This window comes from Urocampus carinirostris, chromosome 10 (genome assembly GCF_059441175.1).
Source record: "Urocampus carinirostris isolate Australia breed hairy pipefish chromosome 10, RoL_Ucar_1.0, whole genome shotgun sequence".
Classification (NCBI taxonomy): Eukaryota; Metazoa; Chordata; class Actinopteri; order Syngnathiformes; family Syngnathidae; genus Urocampus; species Urocampus carinirostris.
This window is the reverse complement of record NC_142358.1, coordinates 14,598,460-14,623,229: the sequence shown is the minus strand read 5'-3', so window position 1 is coordinate 14,623,229 and position 24,770 is coordinate 14,598,460. Positions and strand designations below refer to the sequence as shown.

General features: G+C 38.6%; 3 protein-coding genes and 1 long non-coding RNA gene across 9 annotated transcripts in view; 1 reads left to right on the top strand and 3 right to left on the bottom strand.

The window, feature by feature from the left end:
• Positions 1-1,932, bottom strand: part of kmt2a (lysine (K)-specific methyltransferase 2A) — an 81,352-nt gene extending 79,420 nt beyond the window's left edge. The window contains exon 1 of the mRNA XM_088346125.1: positions 1,429-1,932. Coding sequence (XP_088202251.1) covers positions 1,429-1,674 — 246 coding nt within the window. The 5' untranslated portion in view covers positions 1,675-1,932. The remainder of the gene's footprint in view (positions 1-1,428) is intronic.
• On the top strand, positions 1,703-11,643 carry LOC148357892 (uncharacterized). The gene is made up of 4 exons (XR_015851566.1): positions 1,703-1,955; positions 8,568-9,006; positions 9,108-9,242; positions 9,802-11,643. It is a non-coding gene; the product is annotated as an uncharacterized LOC148357892 (long non-coding RNA).
• Positions 3,901-22,954, bottom strand: ube4a (ubiquitination factor E4A (UFD2 homolog, yeast)). Its single transcript, XM_088346126.1, has 20 exons — positions 22,867-22,954; positions 22,225-22,397; positions 20,339-20,515; positions 16,197-16,309; positions 15,927-16,079; positions 14,502-14,661; positions 14,215-14,417; positions 13,957-14,148; positions 13,168-13,501; positions 12,729-12,858; positions 11,253-11,560; positions 10,083-10,215; positions 9,817-10,007; positions 9,522-9,622; positions 9,114-9,227; positions 8,835-9,009; positions 8,586-8,766; positions 8,277-8,424; positions 8,013-8,170; positions 3,901-6,034 (listed from the first exon to the last, which is right to left on the bottom strand). Exons 2-20 carry the CDS (start codon positions 22,355-22,357, stop codon positions 5,893-5,895), a joined length of 3,246 nt encoding a protein of 1,081 aa, XP_088202252.1. The 5' UTR covers positions 22,358-22,397; positions 22,867-22,954; the 3' UTR covers positions 3,901-5,892.
• A 743-nt stretch (positions 22,955-23,697) lies between these two features.
• Positions 23,698-24,770, bottom strand: part of map4k1 (mitogen-activated protein kinase kinase kinase kinase 1) — a 35,326-nt gene continuing 34,253 nt past the window's right edge. For all 6 annotated transcript variants that reach the window (XM_088346186.1, XM_088346185.1, XM_088346184.1 and 3 more), the window contains one exon: positions 23,698-23,971. In XM_088346186.1, the coding sequence (XP_088202312.1) occupies positions 23,875-23,971 (97 nt within the window). In that variant the 3' untranslated portion in view covers positions 23,698-23,874. The remainder of the gene's footprint in view (positions 23,972-24,770) is intronic.

Sequence of the window (24,770 nt, the reverse complement as noted above, 5' to 3'; positions counted from 1 at the left end):
AATCTGAAGTTATTCGGCATAAAACTGCAGATTCTAACCTACACTCAGTCTTCAGTGCATCACATGCACTAAAAATCAAACCATACAACTGCACTTGCTATTGCAAGATTCTGCAACGGTAGCACGCTGCTGCTACTTCTGGGAAAGAAAGATGGTAGTTTGCTAAGGCGAACACACCCCCACATCACACGGCCCGTCAAGCTGGGGGCTCCTTGTTGTTGTAGCTGGCCCTGCATGCGCACTGTCACACGTTCAAGTCGCACTTTGGCGTTGTTAGAACAAAAATGACAGGAAAAACCTTTCTGCGAGAGATGCACGCCGCTTCTTCGCAAATGTGACCGTGAAACGATTACAAGCCGCGCATTGCTTCGTTCCTGGGCAGCTACGCACTGACTACGAGGAGAATGGATCCACCTACCATTTTACAACGCATCAGCAGTAGCATGACGGCTAGCGTGGCGTAGTATGCTAATTTTGCTAGCCTAAGAACACACGGCTGCAGAAACGCTTCGCCGGCTTTTACTTCTATGTTCGAAACCTACGAGTGATACAACAAGCCCAGAATACAGAAGCAGTTTCCACAAGGCAAAAACACAAGTGAAAATAAAAAAGTGCACTGTTCGCTAAGCGAGCTAGCTTACTCGCCCACCGGCTACGTTAGCCGAATATTTGGAGCAAGATGCACATAAGGGGGGAGAGGGCACGAGTTAGCAAATTTAACGCGTTCCGTCATTTCAAATATATTTAAATACGTGCGTGGCGCAAAACAATTAATTAGAAAGAAATACATTCGCGAAGAGAAGAATCTCGATCACATTCGTGTGCTCTAAAGTTGTCATGTTTTGTTTGCAAACAAGCTCTTATATCGGGTGCCCGGTTGTAACGTTGTTATTACGCTCAATTGCGCTCGTTACTTGTTTTACATCTGACGAAAAGGAGAAACAATTAGTGTTCAGAGACGTCATTAGTCCTAAAGGCGTTTAAGTGAGCTAATGTCAAGTAGCTAACTAGTAAAGCAGTTGTAGCTGCCTTTTGTGCATGCTACGGGTTTGTTATAGTAATATGAATAATTCATTAACAGTTCGTGATTAGTTTATCAAACTATCATTCAAAATTAAAGATGAGGAGAGCGTTTTTTTGTTAGCGTGCTAATAATCCTCCAGAATAGAGGCTCTCCTCACACTTCTCCAAACTAACTTTGTTCCCTGCAGAACCTGAAACAAACTCACGTCTTGGTTGGGTTCAAAAGCAAAGTTACTGCTCGTAAAAGTGCACCAAAGTTAACGGAGCATCCTGCAAGTTTCACTGACATCGGGGAGAGGTATACCTTCCGCGTTTAGACCGTTAGCCGCAAAACAACCAACGACCGTCCCGGTGACCGGAGCTCCCCAACCGAGTTTGTCTCCCCGCGGTTTCTCCGGTTCTTACCTCCGCGCTGCTCGAATCGCTCGATTCCCCCAAAACATCCCGGAATTTCTGCAGGTTGCTCCGGATGACCGAAGAGACCTGTAGTGCAGCATCATAGCCGGGTCCGAGGCCAGCGGCGTGCGGGTGGGCTCCCGGGACGTTCCGAAGCGAGGCGGTGACCCTTGTCCGGCCCGCTCTCCTCCCGGTGCCGGAGTTGCAGCTCCCTCCGGGCCGAGCGGGGAAGCGCCACCGACAGCTGTGCGCCATTTTACACTCTGTAGCTGTGGTTGTGTGCCCCGCGATCAGAGATCCGTCGGTGGGCGGAACCCTGAGCCAGCACTCCACATAAACAAGCTCCGCGACGGCCTCGGCTCTCACTGGACGACGCTTCGTTATGCAGGTTGCGGGGCGGCTCTGACTGGGCCCGGACAATGCATTAAGCTCAGCGGGCGCTATTGGAGCTCAACGTTGACGAGTGCTAATCAGATTCAGGGGCTTTGCCCGGGAAACGAGCGGCGCACTTGAATGGCAAAAGAATAACATCAAGAGTGAGACAAACCGTTAGAGTAAAATGCATACAACGGCATCAGATAGAGAAAATCGTCTTTTGATAGCGATACTGGGCTTTAGCATGAATCTGCAGATTTATAACATTGTGTACACTTGCGCACAAGTCAGGTCAAGGGTATTCCGATGAGTTAAAAATAAATACAATTTACATACAATTACTCAGTGTTAAACTTACCATTTAACTATAGATCTTGGGTGATTTTCTTTTTCGCAGGGTTCTTAGGCCTACACCTTTTACATGGCCAAATTTAAACACTTCAGGACTTTCAAAAACGATCCATTATCTATCTACCTTGGTCATATACCTCAAGAGCGGTGACCGACAGCAAGATAAACATACAAAAACAAGTAAAATAAAAGGGGAAAAAAGGCACAAAAAAACCACACACAAACATTTTTGGACCATGGCCAACCCAAATGCCCACACAAGTTAGGCACCTAAGTTGGTCATGCTTTCGTCTCTCCAGATGAAACGGGACACAAGAAAGCGGCCATGTCACTCGGGTCAGGGTGACACAAAACACTCTTCTGTTCAACAGCAGGGCCCGACAGCTTTCACTGGTTTAACCCTGCCGCATCATACGGGTGCCCAGCCCATCCTTTGGAACTCATCCACAATCCCACTATCCTTTCACAACACCTATCCAGTCCTTCCTATCACCAGCAAGAGCTCTAGCTTCCATTATATTGAGACCTCTTTCCTGCAGCGCACTCATAACACTATCCATCCACGCCAATCGCGGCCTTCCTCTTGGTGGATGGATAGTGTTATGAGTGCACTGCAGGAAAGAGGTCTCAATATAATGGAAGCCATAGCACTAGCTTCCAGCACTTTCAAAGACAATTTTCCAATTTCTCCAGTACCATTAAGAAATCCAGTGTGAATCATGTTTTTGCAGATCCACAACTATATCTGCGATTTACATTGAATTTTAATATTGCCTGTGCATTTATCCAGACATATGATTTGTAGATCGAACAAATCAAGAATATATTTAGGGATCTGAACAATAAGTACGTAAATATTTCTTGAGACCAATCTCTCCCCATATAGGTGTTGGGTGAAAAAGACGGTAATACGTATATTATTATTTTATTGGCAGGATGTTCTTCCCATTACAATTTACCACTGGGAAACCAACTTTATTTTTTGCATGGCCCATAATAAATTTCCATAATTGATCCTTACACTAATACACATCTTCATTTAATGTGTGGTTTATCAAACCAGACAACCAATAAACATGGCAACTATTCTAATCATTTACAAGCACTTCACCCAAAAGCACTTTCAGACCATTAAAATAACAATGAAATTCAAGGATTTCAAACACTCCTATGACCCCTGTTTTCAAAAGTGCAGATTTTTCACATCCATCCATCCATTATCTGCACCGCTTATCCTCAGTAGGGTTGCGGGGGTGCTTGAGCCCATCCCAACTATCTTCGTGCAGTGGGCAGGGGACACCCTGAACTGGTTGCGAGCCAGTCGCACGGCATACAGAGACAGACAACTAACCCGCTCATTCACACGTAGGGACAGCTTGGACCAGCCAATTAACCTGACATGCATGTTTTTGGGAATGTGGAAGGAACACACGCTTTTTCTTCTCACCCCAAAAACTCTCAAAGTTTGGGTGCGCACTATACCGAAGTTTAAAGGTAGTATTTCTCTGTTACTGGCCAATGACACATTTTGCTGAGCTAATTTTCTCAGAATTGAATGCAAATGGAATCAAACCCTGATTGCGGGAGTGAGAGCCAGATACAATCTTAACCAGAGGACTTTTAGGATTGTAGATGACAAATGAAAAGGCATTCGATTTTTTTTTTTTTAAATCATTTCACTTTTTACAGTGCCGCGTTGTACTGCATTGTAGTGGAGCATTAATTCAGCCAAAACAAGTCAACGTAACAACATCACCATGTTTTATTTCTTTATTCATTATGTACACAAAAATTAACATTTTACACAAAAAATATATATTTTCACATAACATGACAAAATTAAGATGACATATTATAAATTATATACTATAACCTTCACATTGTTGTCTTGACCACACCCACTTTTATTTATTAAAATCACATTTGTGTTAAATTGATTTCCTTGCATTCTATTGGCAGCTCTCTATAGTTATGTAAAAATAATAATAATATTGAATGCAAACAATGGAAAATCTTTGGAAAACACCATCAGCTATCAGTTAACTGTTAAGGTTTGAGAGAAACTAGGTATTTAAGAAATGGGATTATAAATACTAGCAGGTGAGATTAGTTTGTTAATCCAAACTGTATGTACCATAAATAGGAACATCTCCATCTCGTTAACGTCACAAAACATTAATAATGAAAAGAAATAACTCCCACCCGTTGTGTTAAGTAAACAAGATCAATGACAGCTCATTGAGTGTTCAGCACCAATTAAAAAGAATGATGCATTTCCTAAATCTATTGTTGTATTCGTATTTTTGTTTTGTTTTTGTCAAGCATCGAACAGCAAGCAGGGTTAAAATGATTTTTACATTTAAAACTGAGGAACTGTGTTTAGCATACAGCAAGACTTCCTGAATGCAGTCTGACAGACACCCACATTCTTTATTTCATGTCACACCATTTACCGCTGATGTGTGCTTACGAAACTGTCATGGCCAGTTATACAACAAAAAGAAGGGCAGCAATAAAAAATAAAAAAAAATCACACGTTTTAATAAATTTGCGTTATATTCCAAGTAGTATTTATATTTACATCCATCTTACACCTAGCATTGATTGTAGTTGCGTTAGATGGCAAAATAAGAACATTTATTATTAGGCTTCAAAATTCAGCAAAATGCTTGCGGTATAAATTTGTTTACAGCGGCAAGTTTGTAAAGAATATTCAGCAGGTACAAGGTTTTAGTAACACTATGGGATTTTAATGGAGAAATACTTAAAAAAAAAAAAAATCAGTGATGACATTAAGGTTTCCCCTTTAAGGAACCAATTCCTTTTTATATGGTGATTGTATAAGGGAAATTAAATTATTTTACAATTCTATCTATTGGAATAAGTGTTTATGCCGCCATAAGCAGCAATGACTAAAATCATAAATTGTCTTTGTTTTGTTAAGTGTTGTGTTTGTTATGATTTTACAGGCTGCCAACCGTCATCTTATTAGATGACTTTTAGGAGAACAAGTGTGGCAAAGTTGCATATGTTTCAGCCAATTGAGATTGAGCTTTTACATAAATCATCATCGTTTCCATAGTTTTTTTTTTAAACATGGATTAATCTGGATTATTAGACATTATGAAAATTACATTCTTTATTATGATTAACGACAAATTTTATTATTAGTTATTACTATTATTATTATCATCATTATAATAAAATATGAAAATCATCTACACAAATACGATATTGTCGCAATGACTAGGAAAGAGCAAAATCTCAATATATGCAACACTTAAATTATATGAAACACTGCCTCGCCTACATTCTAAGACAATCACAATGTTTATTACTGGCAATCTATTTTTAGATAAGTCCCACAGGCAACTCATGCGGTGCTCACCATGTTGGTGACCCTAGTAGTTGTATGTGGCGCTTCAAAGCATTTCCTGACGTTATGGTTGACGTACATGTCGAAGGAAAACTATAATCTGGATTAGACAAATGCTTTGTCACGATTCTGCCTAAAATGGCATTACTTTAATAATGTAAATTATTAGCATTGGGTATTGTCAAACAGCTGTTGTGCCACACCGTTTCAAGGCTTGTCTGTATTATATAGGATTTAAATGCAGTATTACAATCTCAGAATCTGCAGTGACAAACACCACATATTAGCCATCTAAAAAAGGAAGAGGAACCACTGTAGATGTGGAAGAGGAAAGCAAACAAGGGCACAGTCATTATTGAGCACCGAGCGGCTCAAGTCTGGTCACTCGGTCTCATCTGTAGACTCTCCTGCTTATGCTTATCCAACCACTGCAAGATCTGCTGTTTGAGCTCCTCGTTTGGCCTGATCTGGTCCATGGTGAGAGGACTGCGGTTGAACGGGTCTGTCTGGTCACTGGAATGAGGAGACTCTTTTTATAGAAGCTCCACAAAGAAGTGCAAAGTTGAGGTTTCACTTTAGTTTGTAAATGTTAAAACTGGGCTGTCAAGCGAACAAATCAGATACCCGAAAAAAATATCGGTGGAATTGTGACAGGTAGTGTGTAGACAAGGGATGTGAAACTCAGTTTGGCTCTGGGGCCGGATCCAGACTTTCTGTTTTGAGGCAGGCCGGATCGGTAAAGGAATGTCAACTTCAAACTTGATTTTTCAGTTGTATGCTCTATCATTTGGCCTACATCAGTAACCTACCCTACATATTATAGTCACAGATGACAAGGTATATTTATTCGCAAACAATAAGGAACAAGTTTTTCATGTTTGGCATTGAATGTGTTAACTGGTTAATTTTAACAACTGAGTGAATGCAGTTCTAAATCTGAACCAACTCACCGTGCTTTACAAATTCGACACTGCCCTACAGTGGCCGGAAAGAGCACTTGGTTCGGATTTTTTTTTTTAAGTCATAACTTTTGATAGAAATTACCTTGAGACTTGCTTCTTTTTTCAACATACTCAGAAATGTATGGTTAAACTGATTTAATCATCTAAGAAGCTGGATGCAGCCCACGGGCCGTATGTTTTATATTCCTTCAACAACTAACACTATTGTCTTACACAAACTTCTCCAGGTAAGTATTTGTGAGGACGGTTAATTGGTCCTGAATCAAGTCATCTCCTTGGAGTGCACTCTAAGTGCACTTAGATTTTTATTGGTTTGTTGTAGCCAAGTGGAATGACAATAGAATTATGATAAGATTTTCAGTTTGCTTGAATTTCCTTTTTTAGAAAAAAGGAGTAAGAGGCAAGTCTGCAAATTCCTTAAAAAGAGTAGTTTCCTAGAGACATTCATAGCCTGCCAACTACTTGTAGCAGCCTGCACCAGAAACTGAAAACGTTTTCTACTTTTTTTTAATTCATATGCAAAGATGAAAATTAACTATTGATACATAAGTAAGACTTAGATCAGTAAAAAAGTCACCCAACACTGACCTAGCAAGCAAAAGTGAATTATTATGTTTATTGTAATTTCTGGACCAAAGGGTGCAACTTTTTTCACACAATCTCAACCCTGAGGCTTATGCAGAGATGCTGCTAATGTATGCGTTTTTTGTAACAGCCACCAGGGGCCTCGAGCAGAAAAAGTAAAAGTGGGACAGGTGGTGTCAAGAAAGATGCAAGTCACAACCAAGAAAAAACACCATAGAAGAACTTTTAACATTTGGTCACACACCTTATACATAAATAACATAAGCACAAAACGGTACTCATTATGGAAAATGGAGGGGGAAAAAAAGAATTTGGCGTAGCTTTTAAAAGCAATTGAGATGGCTGAAAAATAAGAAAACAGAGCTGTTGCATGAACTTTTTGCATTGCAGAATTGATGGTGGGAGGCCAGAAAAAGCAGTGGCAAGAACTAGAGGTAGATCCATGTTTTTGCCCTCCTAGTGTTCTGCAACTGTGCGTTTTTTGCTCTTACTTGCTACTTTGAAAACTCTTTCTGTGTTCAGTCTCTCTTTGAAAATATACGTTTAAACATGGGCACATGCGTCTTATTGTTAGTTGGGATTGTATGCGTATAAAATGTTTTTTCCTTTAAAATACATTGGGTGAGGTTTACAGTCAGGTGCGGGGTTATAGTCCAGAAATTACAGTTCTCCTGTGCAAATTCCAAATAGTGAAACCATCACACAAAACAATTTCCCATAATACTATGTTAAAAGTGTTCTCTTTTTGTTCTGACTAGAGATGGAATTCTGGTACAGTTCAGTTAAGGAGGCTGAGGTGCCAACCAACCTAAAATCTTGTAAACTCAAAACTCTATACCTTATTGTTAAAAAAATGAATGTGTTGATTGACCGATGTTGGTATACTTGATAGATCAAAGTTAAACTGTACGTACAAAGCAGTTTGATGCTCGTTGATAACTAACCTGAGTAGATGCCTTGCAATGGTAGATCGGTCAACAGTGACGTTGGAAGAAGGAAGAAGAACGGGATCGAGCATCAGGGTGGACATGATGGGATCTAGAAACTCCTCAGGTGCATCTGAATAAGTCTCCTCCTCCTGCTGCTGTCGATCTGCATGAGACTAGAGACCGAGAAGAGTGAAAGGACTGTAAAAACAATCCAGACACCTCTACTTCTAAAATGGCTTGTTTAAAATCCTCCTACTCTTGAGTTAAACAATACAGTACCTTTATTTTATCCGACAGGAGTCCAAAAGCCACAATCATGTCTCCAGGCTTGTTGATTTTCTTCAGCACTCTCACAGTTTGAGAAAAAAGTGTAGGGGAGTACGAACGGCCATCCTTAGGGACGGTACGGCAGAAATTCTCCTCATCTCTGCCAAAGAAATAAACTAAATTCATTTGTAAACCAATGCTTGGCAGTGAGCAATGATATTTCCCCTTCAGCTACAGCGACCAAAAAAAATGTAGTCATTATTGAAACAGGCAGCCTTCAAATCATCTGATATCCTTTCACAGAGAGTGTTCACGGCGTACCCCAAGTTTAAGTAGATTGTACAGATGTCAGAGACGAGTTGCTGGGGCTTGAAGTCGAACTCACTGAAGTCCTTCACTTTGAGAGCCCCCATCTTTGGTCCTACGAGGTGCTGCAAGAAGTAGTTGAGCATGGAGATGATCCTCTCAGCAAGGAAAGGGTGGACAAAGATTCCTTTGATCTCTGGAAAATAAAAACAGGGACATTGTTACAATAGGAGGGTTTAAAAATGTATATTCCTTTGAACGGACCTGAGGTGAGGAAGGCCAACGTGCCAATGGTCTCGTTGGACATGATGTTGTGGAAGCGGCCCAGTTGTCCAAACATCTGCAGGCTTGACTCCCTTTCCCTTCGGCCATCGGGGCCCAGGTCCCTCCACTCCCCTCGATCCCGTTCCAGCTGCAGGATCTTGATTTTACTCAGGTACTGCAACATTAATGGCAAGATCAATGTGAAAGAAAAATAAATTATTTGGGAATTTTAAATGATGATAACTTCGCTTAAATCCCTGCTTTGTCTCATAGCTTTACCTGAATAGCCTCGTCCAAAAGGAAGACGGCATCATTTATGAGCAAGTTAAGGAACCTGAGGAACAGAGGAGGATTCATGGCTTCCAGGTTCTTAGATGCATATTCTGCCAGATGCTGAGAAACACAACGGTACATTTCCTTAGTAAATGGATACGTAGTTGTTGAACGTGCAAGTGCTGAGCAGTCATATCGTTTTCTAAAATTAAGTCATAGTTACGTTTTGTTAATCATAATATGTAGCGTTCTGGGGAAGAAAACATATATGTCTTTTCAATACCTTCAAAATATTTGACCAATTAGTTCAATTTAATGAATTGACATCGCTCAGTCAAAATTGCTTACTGCGTATTATTATTTCTGCAGTTTTTTTCTTAAACCATAATAACCAATATATAATTCTAAAATTACCTTGATACTGTCTCTGTAGTTAATTTCGCCCCACATGAACTTGAGGATGGGATACATGGGTCTTCTGTAATTGAACTTCTGTTCAAACTGGTGAGGATCACCTAAAGAATATAGCCCAAAAAAACACGTCTTGTACTCACACAATTTCCCATACTATAAATTGGTAACAACACCTGGTCCATACTAACAATGGACTTATGAAAAATAGGAAACTGACCATATATGAACATCCAGGATCTTCAACTGACAGTGACAAAATGTTTTATATTCATGTTTACAGGCAACACTGTCTCACCTGTAAATTCAATATCTACGAACACAGTGATGAGGGCTTCTGTCAATTGTGGTGCATATTTGTAAGAAGAGAACACTCTCTGTCGTTGGAAGACGATTGGCTGAGGAGTACCGGGCGCCAGAGGCAACATGTGGGGCATCACTGCCTCTAGGACTTCTGCCAACTCTGCTCTTAGATGTGGATTCTTCATTCTGTTAGGAACGTAAAAAACAACTTAGTGCAGAAAAGTAATAGCTTCGTGTTTCATCTGACACAGTAAGGCATACCTTTCCACATTACCCATAAAGACAGTGATGAAGTTAAGAATCTGCTCAAGACTTTCCGCAGAGGTCTCCAAAACATCATCAGCAAATGGACGCAGAAAAGTGAAAAAACCTCCCAAGTTCTCGACGAAAAACTCTGAAAAATCGTACGAAAGGCACATAAAACCTAATCCCATGTAGCATACTTAACTGTGCAAGTAACAAAATCAATAAATGAATGATAATTGAAAAAAATGGCAAACCAAGCCGTAAATGAGCTAAGGCAGTGATTTTGCATAAACGAAACTAAAAAAACAAACAACGTATGTAGATATATTAATGAATATAGAGTGTTTTCCGCACTATAATGCGCACAAAAAAAAATTGTCCTTTGTGATTTTTTTTTCGATGTAAGGCGTACAAGACTATAAGGGGCATGGAATTAAAATTACTGTAAGGGCTAGGGTTGCACAAAAAAAAACAAAAAAGAGCCGTAACTACATGTCAGAATATATCATTGATCACAATTGCATACAAATGAAAAACTTTGAATGCAGTGGATATCTGACCCAGATCACCGAGTGGATTGCGCGATGCAAAGGACACATGAAAAGGCATTTGGTCTTAACTCAACATCACACTATTGTTAGTCACAGTGACAAATTGTTGATTTTACTATTAGATCGGGCCGCTAAATCATTGTCATACGTGAAACCGGTCCGTGGTTCAGCTGACTTAGTCTTTTATAAGCACATGAGATTCTGTACTGAATGACGGCATTGTGGCAAGTAATTCCGTCGTTCGGAACTGAATATAGTGGGAAGTAATTTGATCGTCCTGAAAAATGCAATTAAATGTATGGCTGTAATCAAAACATGTGTTACTTACAATGCTCAGTTTGAGCTCAGAAAAAAACATTCTTTCTAATATATCTGGTACCGTGACTAAAATAGTGTGATAATGAGATAAGACCTAATGCCTATTCAGGTGTCGTATGTATCTCTAAACCGACGCACTCTATGCCTCGATCTGAGTTTGATTCCCATTGTATTCAAAGTTCAAAGTGCAATTTTAAACTATAGTGATGGCAAAATTAAGCCCCATACAGCAGTGAAGCCCTGCAAGAAAATGTTTCACATACACGAAGGGGCTTTAAGAGGTATAATTTACGGCACATAAATTACATCACCTCACCTGGTACAAAGCAGAGTTTGGTGTTCTGCAGTGCAGGAAGAGGGAAACTGAGTGCTACATATTCTGGGCCGTAGTTTCCCATAGCAAACTGTACAAGCAAAGCAGCAGTGGAAGCGTGAAGGTTAAGGCAGCATTGCAGCATAGCGGGCTGTGTGGTGGCCGCTTTGGTTGACAAGAAGACAATCATCAGGCGCTCGAATTGCTCAAAGAGCTGCTCCGTCATGGGGTTTCCTGTGCGGTGGGCCTCCTCGCACGTCACCTGGAGCCGGTGGAGGGATTGGTTCATCTTGACCAGCTGTTGGTAGAGTCTGCGGATGCAACAGCACAACAGTCATTTTTGTATCGTAGCACTCGGAAAACCAAGTGTATTTGATTTGGTGTAATGACCGAGATAAAATAATACAAATCTATATACAAAAATAAAAATACATGACAAAAAATATTCATCGAAATATTACAATTTCATTAGTAAATTAGCCCTGCACTCACATTTATTTCATGCACCAAATGATGTCTGCATCAAATATTTTTCATACATGGCCGCACTTTTAACATATTAAAAGCATGAACTAAATGAGAGTGCACAGCATTTTTATTTATCAGTTTGTATTTATTTATATTTGCATTTATGACGGCATTTGTTTTTTCAAACAGTTTTTCAACCTTGTTTTATTTATAACTTTTATTCATGTAATTATGGATTTTCTATGGTTTTTAATTTTCATTTAGATTATATTTTGTATTTTTTTTTATTACATTCAGCAATTGAGAATTTCATTTTCACATTTATTTTTAATGTATCCGTTTTTGGTCCTTGATTGGGTAGTATTTGTCAATAACCAACATAATAACAAGCCAACATGAAACCAACAAAACCTAAAACAAACTCTAAACAAACTAATACATATTTTCCCTATGTTTATGAAAATGGGTATTTACATATTATTTATCGACTTATTCTAAAAGCTTGTTGCTGCTAAAAAGAACTGGGCCCTACAACATCAAGGAAGGGACTGATGCCATCTTTGCCAAAACCAGGTCAGCAGTCGAGAAACCAGTCTAGAGTTGGGTCCTATTCGGTGCCCCGGCGACTCAGGTGGTTAAGGGATCAGTGAACCCATAACAGTGAAATATAATAGCACTATGTTTCAGTGCACTATTTTTACGATGCACTATTTTACATTGCATTATTATTACATCTTAGGCCAGTCTCCAAGGAATACCTTGTAATCATCTTTGGCCTATCTATCTTGAAATTATTTCTCTTTTTTTTTCAACATGGAGTACCATGTTTAATCTTGTTGCAAATAGTGGTCACTGCTTTGTTATGTATGACAATAAAGACAATTCAATTAAAAAACTAAACTGATTTTACTCATTTAATTTCCTTCTGCTCTGTACAAATCAGATTTTTCATCTTTGCTGTAATTCTATGCAACACCAAATTGGCATTATAGGTAATGAACTGAATTGAACCTATGGAAGCCGAGATGCAAGGTAAGCTGTGTAAGAACGAGGTTTTCCGTCAGTAGACTGTAGGACTCTGCAAATGTCTCTGGCATCGGCTGGGAGGGCATTGGGGTCAGACAAGTCTCTTTGTCAAGACCTGGAAAAGGATATAGTTGTTCATTCATATGTGAACAGTAATCAGATTTGTGGAAAAAGTTAATTGCATTTACAATGGCATAATAAATGTAACAATGATCCAATAAAAGATAACTAAGCACATTGAAATAGCACACACCAGAAAGTTAGACATTTTGGCACAAATAAGGTAAATCTCCATCACTCTTCACGGTTCTTGGTCGATGAGACGAATAAGAATTATAACACAATGTGGGTTCTATAACTTTATATATAAATCATAAGTAAAATGACAACAATAAAACAATCACAATAATGAAGGTGCACTTACCTCTGGCGTGCACATTGCGAAGTCGTCTCCCCTCTTCACTCAAGTCTCGTACCGCGCAATAGGTAGGATTATAAGTAAGCAACTTGGGTGAACGTGGCCGGCAGAAGGGCTGGCAAAGCTTCAATAGTGCCGCACCCAAATTCAAGAAGAATGCATCCGAGGCATACATCTGATAGAAGACCTCTGGCATCTGACTAGCCCAAATCTTGGCCCGGCCAGCATTTGCGTGCAGGCAGTTTCCCAACCAGGATAGCAGCAGGTGGCGAGTTTCACTGGACCGCTGCAGCAAGTATTTAAACATTTGATGCAGCTTTTCATGGAACTGGCCCATGAACTGAAAAAGAAGGAATCAACGTCATCACAGTGGCTTGATTCCTTTGCTGGTTTGATGATCAGAATCAGAGGTAAGATCTATAGCCCAAGCCTGAGCCAGACCTGAATTTGGTGGACAGCCAATAATGGAAATTTGTATGTTAATCTTCACCTCTGCAGACACAGAAGTATAAAAGACAAAAATGTTTATGAAGTCCTGATTAACTAAGATTTTGTTACAAAAGACCGGGTTTTAATCTGTTATCACCTTTCCTTCCGAGTCCTCATGAATAAAATATGAAATTTTGGGTTTGTCTCGGTCTTGGTCCTGCAAATCAAGTTAAATGGTCAGGCTCAGGGTAGGTCAGGCTTTAATACTGGAGGGCCTGGGTTGGGTCAGGATTAAGTTTTTAGGCCCAATCTTACCTCTGAACAAAGTGTTGTCAAAGACAAACAAAGACTATCTGAAGCATTCACCTGATGGATGTTGCCCTCCTGGACCTTAGTCTCATGAGAACTTGAACGGGCAGGGTTCAGGAAGTAGCCATGACCTTCCACCACTCCAGGTGTTTTAAGCAAGCAAGACACGCTCAACACAGTTCCTAAAAGGCTCTTCTGGTACAGCAAGCCATTGGCTGGATCTTTAGGCTGGATGTGCTCCATCAATACCTGCAGGCATCAAGTATAACTTTTCTATGACGTGACCCAAAAAATGATCCCAGAGTGCTGTCAGACCTTGGCAATATCTTTATTGTAGGAGAAGTAGAGAAGCACATCAAGGTAGAAGTAGAAGATGGGCTGACACAGATCCATGCCATTGATTCTACCCTGGAATATGTCAAGCACTGGAACAATCACCTCCGCAAAAGTCCGCACTTCTTGGTCGGCCAACAAGCCAGTGATCACTTCCTCAATAAACTCTATCACTTCTTCTGGCTCTGAAGCAAGGAGATGTTGTAGGGTACAAATATTGTTCGGAAGTCAGAGCAGATGAACATAACCAGGACCAATCGAGAACTTACGCGCTATACTGTAGGCATCCAGCAGCAAATCCAGAAGCTGCTCGTACACGACTTGGTTGACGTAGATTTCTGGGGTGAGCAGAACCGTGCGTGCATTTGAGACTGTCAGGTTCCTACAACGGACAGAGAATGGCAGCAACTTTTCTGGCACCTTCGTCACCTGATGAAGGCAAAAAACAAAATTATGAGTATAAGATTTGTACATGAATCCTGAGAGGAGATCGCCAATTTACGGCGGGGTGGGGGGGCTTGGGGGTCAATTGCGACCCACCTTCGATTTTTTAACCGCCTACAGCAAATGCTAAAGCAGATATTTGCCCCAGAAAGAGTTATACACTGTTCAACATTTTCACTCATTCGATCCCAACCAGGTAAAAAAGTATCATTGAAATCTATAATGTTTTATTTATATATATATATATATATATATATATATTTTTTTTTTTTTTTTTTTTTTTTTTTTTTGCTGCTAAATGTTAATGCACTTTTCATTGCACTATTGTTACTATACAATACTCTTTTTATTGCATTATTATTTGTATAACTTGGTCCAGTTTTATAAGCACTACATTGTAATTAAATGTTTTTTTGTCTTTTGTTTCTCTTCAAAGTCTTTATTACATGTTTTACCCCTCAGAACCATGTCTAAGCTCATTGCATACAATGTTGATACCAATGACAATAAAGACAAATCCAATTCAATTCAATAGCCATCAAATACTCTTACCTAATGGTTTTGTAGATTTAAAAATTAAATATAACTGCTCCAAACTAACTATAAAAAAGTATTGTTTTCTGTTAATAGCAAAACAACAACAAAACTGATTTTAGTAAACTTTGTGTAAGACGAAAAGACAGTATTCTTTAATATGTCTTTATGTGGCCATTAAAAGATGAAGTTTGTATGAAAAAAAAAAACAAATCAAAGACAAAAAATTCACTACCTACAGCCTGAAAAAGGCTGAAGCAAATCTCAATTGATAATGTTGATGATGTCATTCATATTTTCCAGCAAAGAAAAGCAGTGCCCATCATGTTTTGTGCCACAGGTTGTTTTCTCTTAAATAAATTTGACAAAATAGCAAACAAGACACTACACTATTGGAACTAGCTCCTTTCTTTGTTTTGTTTTATAGCAAACTTGAAATAAATAAGTAATTTTCAAAGTTACTTTACTATGTTAGTAGTAATTTTACTGGACTTGATAAAAGACCGGCTTGTTATGCTACAGCAACCAATCATTGTTGATATAAATTGGACATTTTATTTAGTGCAATATTTGCTCAGCGTCAACACTGGGGGTTATAAACATTTTTTACATTCAAAATTCTTCTAAACCACTGAAAATCTTTCCACATTTGCACTAAAAAGAAGGAGACACAATAAAAGAATACCCGTTTTGACTTGAAAATAGTTTTATATTACCTCCTCCTTTGCCCTTTGATAACTAGCAAAGAGATATGGTATGGCAGATTTCTCTCCAGCGTCACGGTCAGCAGAGAGATTCGCAGTGCTACATGATGTCATAGAGATGAGGTGGTTTCCTGGTTCGAGCATCAGCAGACGATTAAAAATTGCCTGACAGAAATAAACAGACAGATTACAAATGGGGAAAATCTATTTGCAAAATCAAAGCCTAGAATTCAGTAGGAAAATATCTTAAAATAACAAAAAGCAAAAGTGTGCTTGGAAAACCTGCTCTATGTTGTCCATGTCCAGCCAATCCTGCCCATCCAGATCAGCCGCCATCTCCTCCAGGTAAACACATCGAGGTGGGATTCCATTGCCCCCTTTCAGACTGGGATCACCTAAAGAGGATTACATGTGTACAGTGTTTACCCAATCTAAAAAAAGTGAATTCAATTCACTAGTTGAAACTGATTTATGTGGCAGAAAAATGGATGACTGTGTATACTTAAGAATGAGGCTTTTTATTGTTCACTTCCTGAGGAAAATGACTCACCCCAAGACAGCGTCAGTGCAGAGACCCAGCATTCTCAGAGCAAAACTTCCCATTATGTGACGATAATGACTCATTATTCTATTTCCCGCAGACTCTTGGTGTGACTTCACCATATGACTAAAGTCGATGCTTGATGGTGAGATAGTGTATTACCATGGAAAACTAATTTGTAACGACAGTATCAACATTGTACTACTGCCACCTATAGGACATGATTGAAACATATAAATCAATGTGTGTGGGTTTTTTGTAAGGCCATCAGGCCAAACTAAATTCGGATTAGATTTTCCTGACAATCCCCAGCCAATCATGCTTCAAACACAGTGACAATTAAGACTACCCTTTATAACTATGAAAATTTGAATTAGAAACTAGGGATTACAATTGGTATGTTTTTTTAGATAAAAAGTTTGTTTACTCTTACTTCTATCTCTCGACACAAAAAAGCAAAAAAAATGTCATTTTTGATTTTTTTTTTATGTTATAAGAAAATTGGCAATGCAAATAAAGCATCAAAGTCTTACATTCAAAGCTAAAAAAGAATCAAAATGGAAGAATTGAGGGATATTTCAATATTATAATTTATTTTTAGATGAATAAAAGCAGCGTATTCCAAGACAGCAGTTGGCTTGCCAGAAAACACCAAAATTTCCATAAACGGTAATCCCTTGTTATAACGCGATTCCCCTGTCACTGTCTTGATGTTTCATGAGATTCCCATGATGCATAGCGTTATGCATTCAGATTGGCCAAACCAGGCATGCAAAAATTTCTGGCCCGTTGGATGACATAATCTTGCCCGCCATAAATTCCTTAGTATGTGAAAAAAGGAAGCTAGTCTCTCGGTCTAAAGTCATATTTTTTGAAATAAATGCAAACCAAATGCTTTCTCAAGCCACTTGTATATTGTGGTAAGTAGGTTTAAGTGTAAAACTGCATTCACTTAATTGTTAAAATAAACCACATAACACATTTAATGCCAAACATTTCTTCCCATTGTTTGTGAATAAAAGTGTTGTATTTGTATTTATAAAAGATCCCTTTTCATCTGTGATTGTGATATGTTGTGTAGTTACTAATGTAGGCTGATTGATAATGCATAATGCTAAAAAAAACAAGGCAAATTATTTGGAGTTGACATTTTCCTGAATTGGCCCGCCTCTGCACAGAAAATCTGGATTCGGCCCCTAAGCCAAACCAAGTTTGACATTCTTAGGCTAAACAGTCCATAACACAGTAAGGATTGGTTAAAAAAGACACATTACATGTTTCTATTTGCTAAACAGATTATTTTGGTTTTAACGTATGATGGGGGCGACATGGCGGATTAGTGGTTAGCCTGTCCATGCGACGGTGCAGAGGTCCAGGCTTAAAGTCCAGTTACTAGCCTCTCCGTTTAGAGCTGGCATGTTCTTCACGTTCCTGTGTGGGTAATCTCCGGCCACTCCGGTTTCATCGAACATTCAAAAAAAAAAACATGGGTAGCAGGTTAATTGGTGACTCCAAATTGTCCCTAGGTGTGAGCGAGCATGAAGATGGTTTGTCTGTCCGTGTGCCCTGCAAATGATTGGAAAACTACCCGCTGCCTGAAGATCGCTGAGATGGGCTCCAGGACCCAGAGACCCAACTGGGGATAAGCGATGCAGAAAATGAATGGATGGGTGTATACTGGAGTATTTAAATTGTATAATATTCATATTAAAAATAATAAAAGTAAGAACTTTGTTTTTGGAGTGTACATAATTTTTTAAATAAGGTTTTCAAATTAGTTTCAAATTAAAAATTAAAACACATTCTTTTTGTATTTTTATTTGAGTTTAAAAAAAAAGAAAAATACCAATAAAAAGTACACAGAACGATGAAGCTGCAGTGCATAATACATTTGAAAAAGAAAAGCATAAAGGACACTGTGTCATGTCACAAGCAGTGCTCACTGTAAAACAAAGTTTTTGGAAATCAGTTGTAAACAGTTTATCCATTGGAATCTCTGCAAAAAAAACTAGAAACTACATATTCTTCTTTCCGTTTATTTCATCTGGCAAAAAAAGCGAGTCATTCATTCATTCCCGTTCCAATATTAGTATATACCAAGCCAAAGCTAAGCAAAATGTAGTCATTCAGGTACGATTTTATGTTTTTACTGCTTTGCATCAACTTAAAGAATATTATGTTTTTTTTAGAAATCAGATATTTTTTTGATTCTTTGTTTGTCATACATTCATCACAAAAACCAGAAGCGTGAACGATTATTTCCACTAGATAACAGAAAGTACATTATGTTCTGATTATAGTATACCTTGGCTACGGTTCACTTTTCACGGTCTCATTGTTTCACTGATTTGCATCGTGCATTGTGCATTCCAATTGGCTAAACAGTCTCTTTGCTTTGAGTTCACGTTACTGAATAGAATTATTACCATCTCAGTACAGTAGTTACTTCCAAAAAAAAAACAAAAGAAAAAACCTTACGCAGTACTATCATTTGTTAAACAGATGCCTGAGCCTGTAAAAGGGGTTGGTACATTTGTTTCAGTATATCAAATATTGTAATAATTGTATAAAAATAACGGGTTTCTATCTATCCATCCATTATATGCACCGCTTACCCTCAGTAGGGTTGGGGGGGCTGCTGGAGCCCATCCCAGCTATCTTCGGGCAGTAGGCAGGGGGCACCCTTAACTGGTTGCCAGCCAGTCGCAGTGCACACAGAGACAGACAACTCACTCACTTATCCACACCTAGAGAGAATATGGACCAGCCTATTAACTGGACATGCGTGTTTTTTAAAATGTGGGAGGAAACTGGAGTGCCCGGAGGGAACCCACACAAGCACGGGGAGAACATGCAAGCTCTGCACAGGAAGGCTGGTAGCTGGATTTGAACCCATTACCTCAGGACTGTGCCATGGAGGCGCTAACCACTTAACTGCCGTGCCACCAAATAAAAAGGTTTCCACTTAACAGATTTGGCCAATCACGATTTGTTTTTTGGGACACAACATGAATGCAGGTTTAAGATCAGAGGTTGTGTAATTTTGGCCTGTGCAGCCCTTTGAGACACTCTGTGATTAAGGGCTGAACAAATAAATGTGACTTGACTGGAACCCACACTTCTGATAAAGGTTCACTCACTGTATCTGATAATACACCATTGTATTTGCAAAAAACAAACACACACACACACAACGTTGGAGAAGTAGATTGTGGAGGAAAATTAAGTTAAGCCGTCATCACAATATTAGGAAAGTGTTTGAAGAAGAACAATCTTGGTTGGATTGTTTTTCTAAATTACATTATTGTGTTTTTGTGTTACTAAAAACCACATTTATTAACATTTTTGGATCACCGATTTCATACAACCCCCATTCATTTGAAGAAGAAAATAAGCTTTGGTGTCACTAAAAAAGTTAAAATTTTCAGTACATCAAGGTTTTAAACACTGCAGTACTGTGTGTCAAAAATAAAAAAAAAATAATAAAAAAAAATAAAAAAAGGAATACTAAAACAGCTCTGTGGCCTTGGGGATAGGGCGCCTGCCCCGAGACTGGGAGGTTGCTGGTTCAAGCCTTAGCCGAGTCATACCTAAGACTTACAACATTGGTACTCATGGCCTCCCTGCTTGGCGCTCTGGGGTTTGGTCACCTAAAGACTCCCAACACATCAGTTGGGTTGAGCGAGGGGGCTGGGAATCCCCTCCTCTGTATCAATCTCCCAGAAAGAGTCAGAAATAAGAACGTGACTCAAGCCACATCCACTAGGGGGGATATGGCTCCGGTATATATATATATATATATATATATATATATATATATATATATATATATATATATATTGTGTGTCAAGTAAATAGATACTTAAAGACTCAATTTACTTACTGTTGTCCAAGGTGATAAGGAATACACGCTGGATCATGTGATTCACATTAAGTTGCTCACATAGTTCCTGTCGGGATCGGAACGACCGACTAATTTCGGCCACTGAGTCGTCATTTTCGTCTACACTGTCCGAAACAGAGTTTTCAGAATCTGATTGGCTCTCCCCAGAGTCCTCTTCTGAAATGTGACACAAACAGTCATTAAACAATGTTTACAGAGCTACTATATGAAGAATATTGTTAGAAATATTGATTCAGGATGTACTTTGATCTAAGACAATGGTTATAGTTAATGAATTATTTGGAACCCTGCTACAGTGTTTTTCAACCTCGTATGCTTTGAGACCTTGTCTCGTGTGCTGCAGGAAATAGAGCAATTTTATTTTAGGAAATAAGCATGCCATTTTCCCGAATCACTGCTTTCCCCCATTGATCAGCCAGGTAACTCTAAGATTACTCCATACCAGTGGCTGGCAGCAGATTACTATTTTCTTTCTTTTATGTACTAATTATCAGCTCCTAAGTTAATACAGAGAAACACAATCACTTATTTTGTTCCGAAAAGCCATTTACGATACCACTTCAAAATATAATAAAATACACCTTGAAAATACTTTTGCTGATTTAAATGATTGTCTAATTTTACACACAGAAAATGAAAAAAGTTAATATGTAGTAAAAAAACTAGTTCCACTGTCAAATATTTTAACTATCACTTTTGATTGTTTTATGAGAGAAAAAAAATAAAAAAATATATTGTGAAACACGATAAAAATATAGTAACGTCCAAAACTACAGCCAATATATTTACAAATATTAATAATCTGTATTACCTCCTGAGGTATATAAACCACAAATGATAAAAAAATGTATGCTGTCACTATAGGCAACAGGTCAAATTCATCCAGTAAAAAAAAACATTGATTTAAATAAACAAAACACATGAACTAGCATACAAATGTTAATTTTTATAAAAATTGAAAAAAAAAAATCATAGGTCCAGAAATCTGTATTTCTTTTAGACCGTGAAATCTCCACGGCGTCATGTTTTTCTGACATCCTGCTGCTACGCTGTCCCGTGTATAACTGGCCTTTACTCATACTAGACAACACAGTGCCATCTAGTGATCAAATACTACACATTGGGGCTTTAAGCTGCATAAAGGAACAAAAATAACCAAGAAGCTTGTGCCAGGAATCAATTTGTTAGCATTCCTAACAGAGACCTTTTGTCTCTAGATTTTTTTAGTGAAAAAAAAGTGTGCCTTGGCTCAAAAAGGGTTGAGAAACAATGCACTACTAAATTAAATAACAGTTTATGGAGGTACAGTAGTATTGTGCCCAGGGTGCCTTTTATTCATAAATACATTGGCAAAATATTTAATAGGGCTACATTTTTTTTCCTCATGTTTTGACGCCATTGCTCGAGATAATTTGAGATACTGTATAAACATGCCAATGCCTTCATTAGAGGAAGTCACACGTAGGTGCCACAAATTATGTCGTTGCTCAGTTACTGATTTTCTCTTTAACTGTTTCAGCAGGGTAACTGCTGAATATTTAAAACATATAGTAGTACAGTTATCCCTTGATATATCACGTTTTACTTTTCACCATTTTGCTACCTTGTGGATTTTCATTGTGCATCAATCTTTTTTTTTTTCTTCCTGGCCCCCTCTGCTATTTCTTTCAAATCAAATTGGGTCCGCAAACTCAAAAAGTGTGCGGACCCCAATAGTAACTAAAAACTGTTATTGTGAGGAGAATTTACACTGTCATATGCATTTGAGTGACTATGAATACAGATAAGCAAATGCCCAAATTACTTGTTATGTGTATAACCAGCAGTTTATAAGTACAGTACCAGTTTTGCACATCATTACTCACGCAAGGCTCCAGTGGGCAACGCTGCAGACTTTTGGCTTGACGCAAACTGCTTGGCATCAGCCAAGGAGCTGAAGAGGGCAGCGAATGGGTTGCAGGAGATGTTGTGATTGTTGTTGTTGCCCTGGTCTGTCATCTCACTGAGGCTCAACACAAAGTCCAGCCAAGATCATACCCTGAAAGGAAACCCATTTGAAATCATTGTCACGTGATTCTGACTGTTTCTTTTTCAACATGTATGTCTTTACCTTAAGTAAACTGGTGCTTGAGTACGTGCACATGCGCATAATTATATATATAATTACGGAATAAGAGAGGATGGAATTCCCATCTGTGCACTGTAGGCTACTCATGCTTACCGAGTCAGTAACTTGGTGTTAGTAGTACTACACACTACGCCATATTTTCAGAAGCGTGTAGTTTATAGAGTTTATTCGGGAGTCACATTGTTTTAACGATGACACCGCGCATTGTGAGCGAATTGGTGTTAAAACACCCAAGCAGTGCTAGCTGGCATATGGCTAACCATGTTAGCCAGTCAGCTATCATTGGAAATAAATAAGATGAATTGTTTATACTTGTCGACATTAGTTTCATACACTCGTAGCAGATGATTTTTACATTGAAATATTAGAACTGTCTTACCTGTCTGACTTGCGAAGTGTCCCTTTTGACGGTAATTGTAACTCCTGCTTCTCTGTATCACCACGAATAGGCCCCAAGTAAATACAAACTGTGACGTCATCAACATGAGTCGGAAAGTTTGGCAATATTTTTCACCATATTATTTTTTCATACTAGGTTGTTTTGTATAACTTTTTATCATTAAATATTTTATATGTAATATGTTCACCCTAAAAACCCTTTAAGGAGTTATTATGGTAAAAAAAAATCAAATAAACTAATTTCCTACTACTGGTAGTAGTATTTTATTTAATTGAACATAACATCCTTATAAATAAAATAAAATGGGCATGAAACAGTCAAATATTAATACAAAATAATATTTTTAAGGACCAATAAGTGCCGCCAAAGTACGTTGAAAAAACAAATCAATAAAATAAATAAATAAATAATAATGACATGTTTTACTCAGCACAAATGTATTCATATATTGGGATTGTTCAGTATAATTAAATATTTAAAATTGAGTAAGGTAAGTAAGTATATAAAGACATCAGTTGTTGAATCGATTTCCCATGGCTTTGCTGCATTGATTATAACATTATTCTTTTCTTTCTCAGAAGTTGTGGTAAAAAGTATAAAAAATATGTAAGCAATAATGATAATAATAAGTGGCAACAACTACTGACTAATCTAAGTAAGTGTATAAAGACTGTGAGCCATTGTTGGTTCGATTTCCTATGTCATTGTGGTATTATTTGCAAAATCCTTTTTTTTCCTTTCTTAGTGGTGACTTTCTTTAAAAGTGTGTTGCAGACAGAAATGTGAGGAAATAAAACTGGACAAGCCATGTAATAATTGAAACTTTAAGTTATTTTATTACATGGCAATACACATTGACTGAGAATCAAGTGACCCAATCCAACCGATCCTACTGAAAACAGTTTCATTAACTGAAACCACGGCTCTCTTATTGTAGGAGTCCTGCATGGAAAGTCCCTTTGTCCTCTAATGTCGTGCTTATGGACATCAGGGAAGCATGGCATAGTTCTCAGCAATCTCCAGCAAGTACAGATTGGACAGCCCTGAGGGGTCCTCAGTGCAGTGGGTTTCCATTAAAACCATCCTGCAGGGGTGTCATAGTAAATTCTGTTATTGCGGTGCATTTGATCCGTTAATACATTCAGTGCTTTTGACAGCTATTGACGTGAAGCATCCATTTTCATTTGAGTCAACTAGAACTGAATGAGTTTAGGGTATTTTAAAATTCTTAAACATGCAAATTGTGAGGAAATATACAGTAACATGTTTTCGCATAAAATCTATATATATTTCATGGCTATTTTCCGATTATGTCTTGTCTTTGTCATTCTGAGCTGTGACATCATTGGAGGAACACCAGCACCCTAGCAAGCCAGTCGCCATATTGATTTACGTGCTAATAAGTCGAAGAGGTAATGAGTGTTTTAAGCGCAGTTTTGGTCATTTTGGCAGGTGGTTGCAGAAATGGTACAACAAATGTCCAAAAAGGGTCTGCCTGGCCCAAAAAAAAAACACATGGAGAGCCGCCAAAGGAATCTAACCGGGACCAATCAACTAAAGACTACCACAGCATTGTCGTAAAAACGCAAGGCTAGCTGACCAAAAAACATTCAGCGAGCAGCCAGGCTAACCGGGAACTAACAAAGAAAATCCGCAAAGGCTATTGCGACAAATGCAAAGCTGGCCAGGAATAAACAAACCAAGAAAAATGGCAAAACTGGCTTTAACGCCAGGCTAGCCGGCCAGACAACAAATGGTTTGCAGCCAACTCGCGCCAACTGGGAGCAAACAAAACAGGAAATCCCTCAGCAGCCTCGACGCTAAGAGGGGGCTAGCAGGACAAAATTATATTAACCGCGACACACGCGGCGAAAAACACAAAC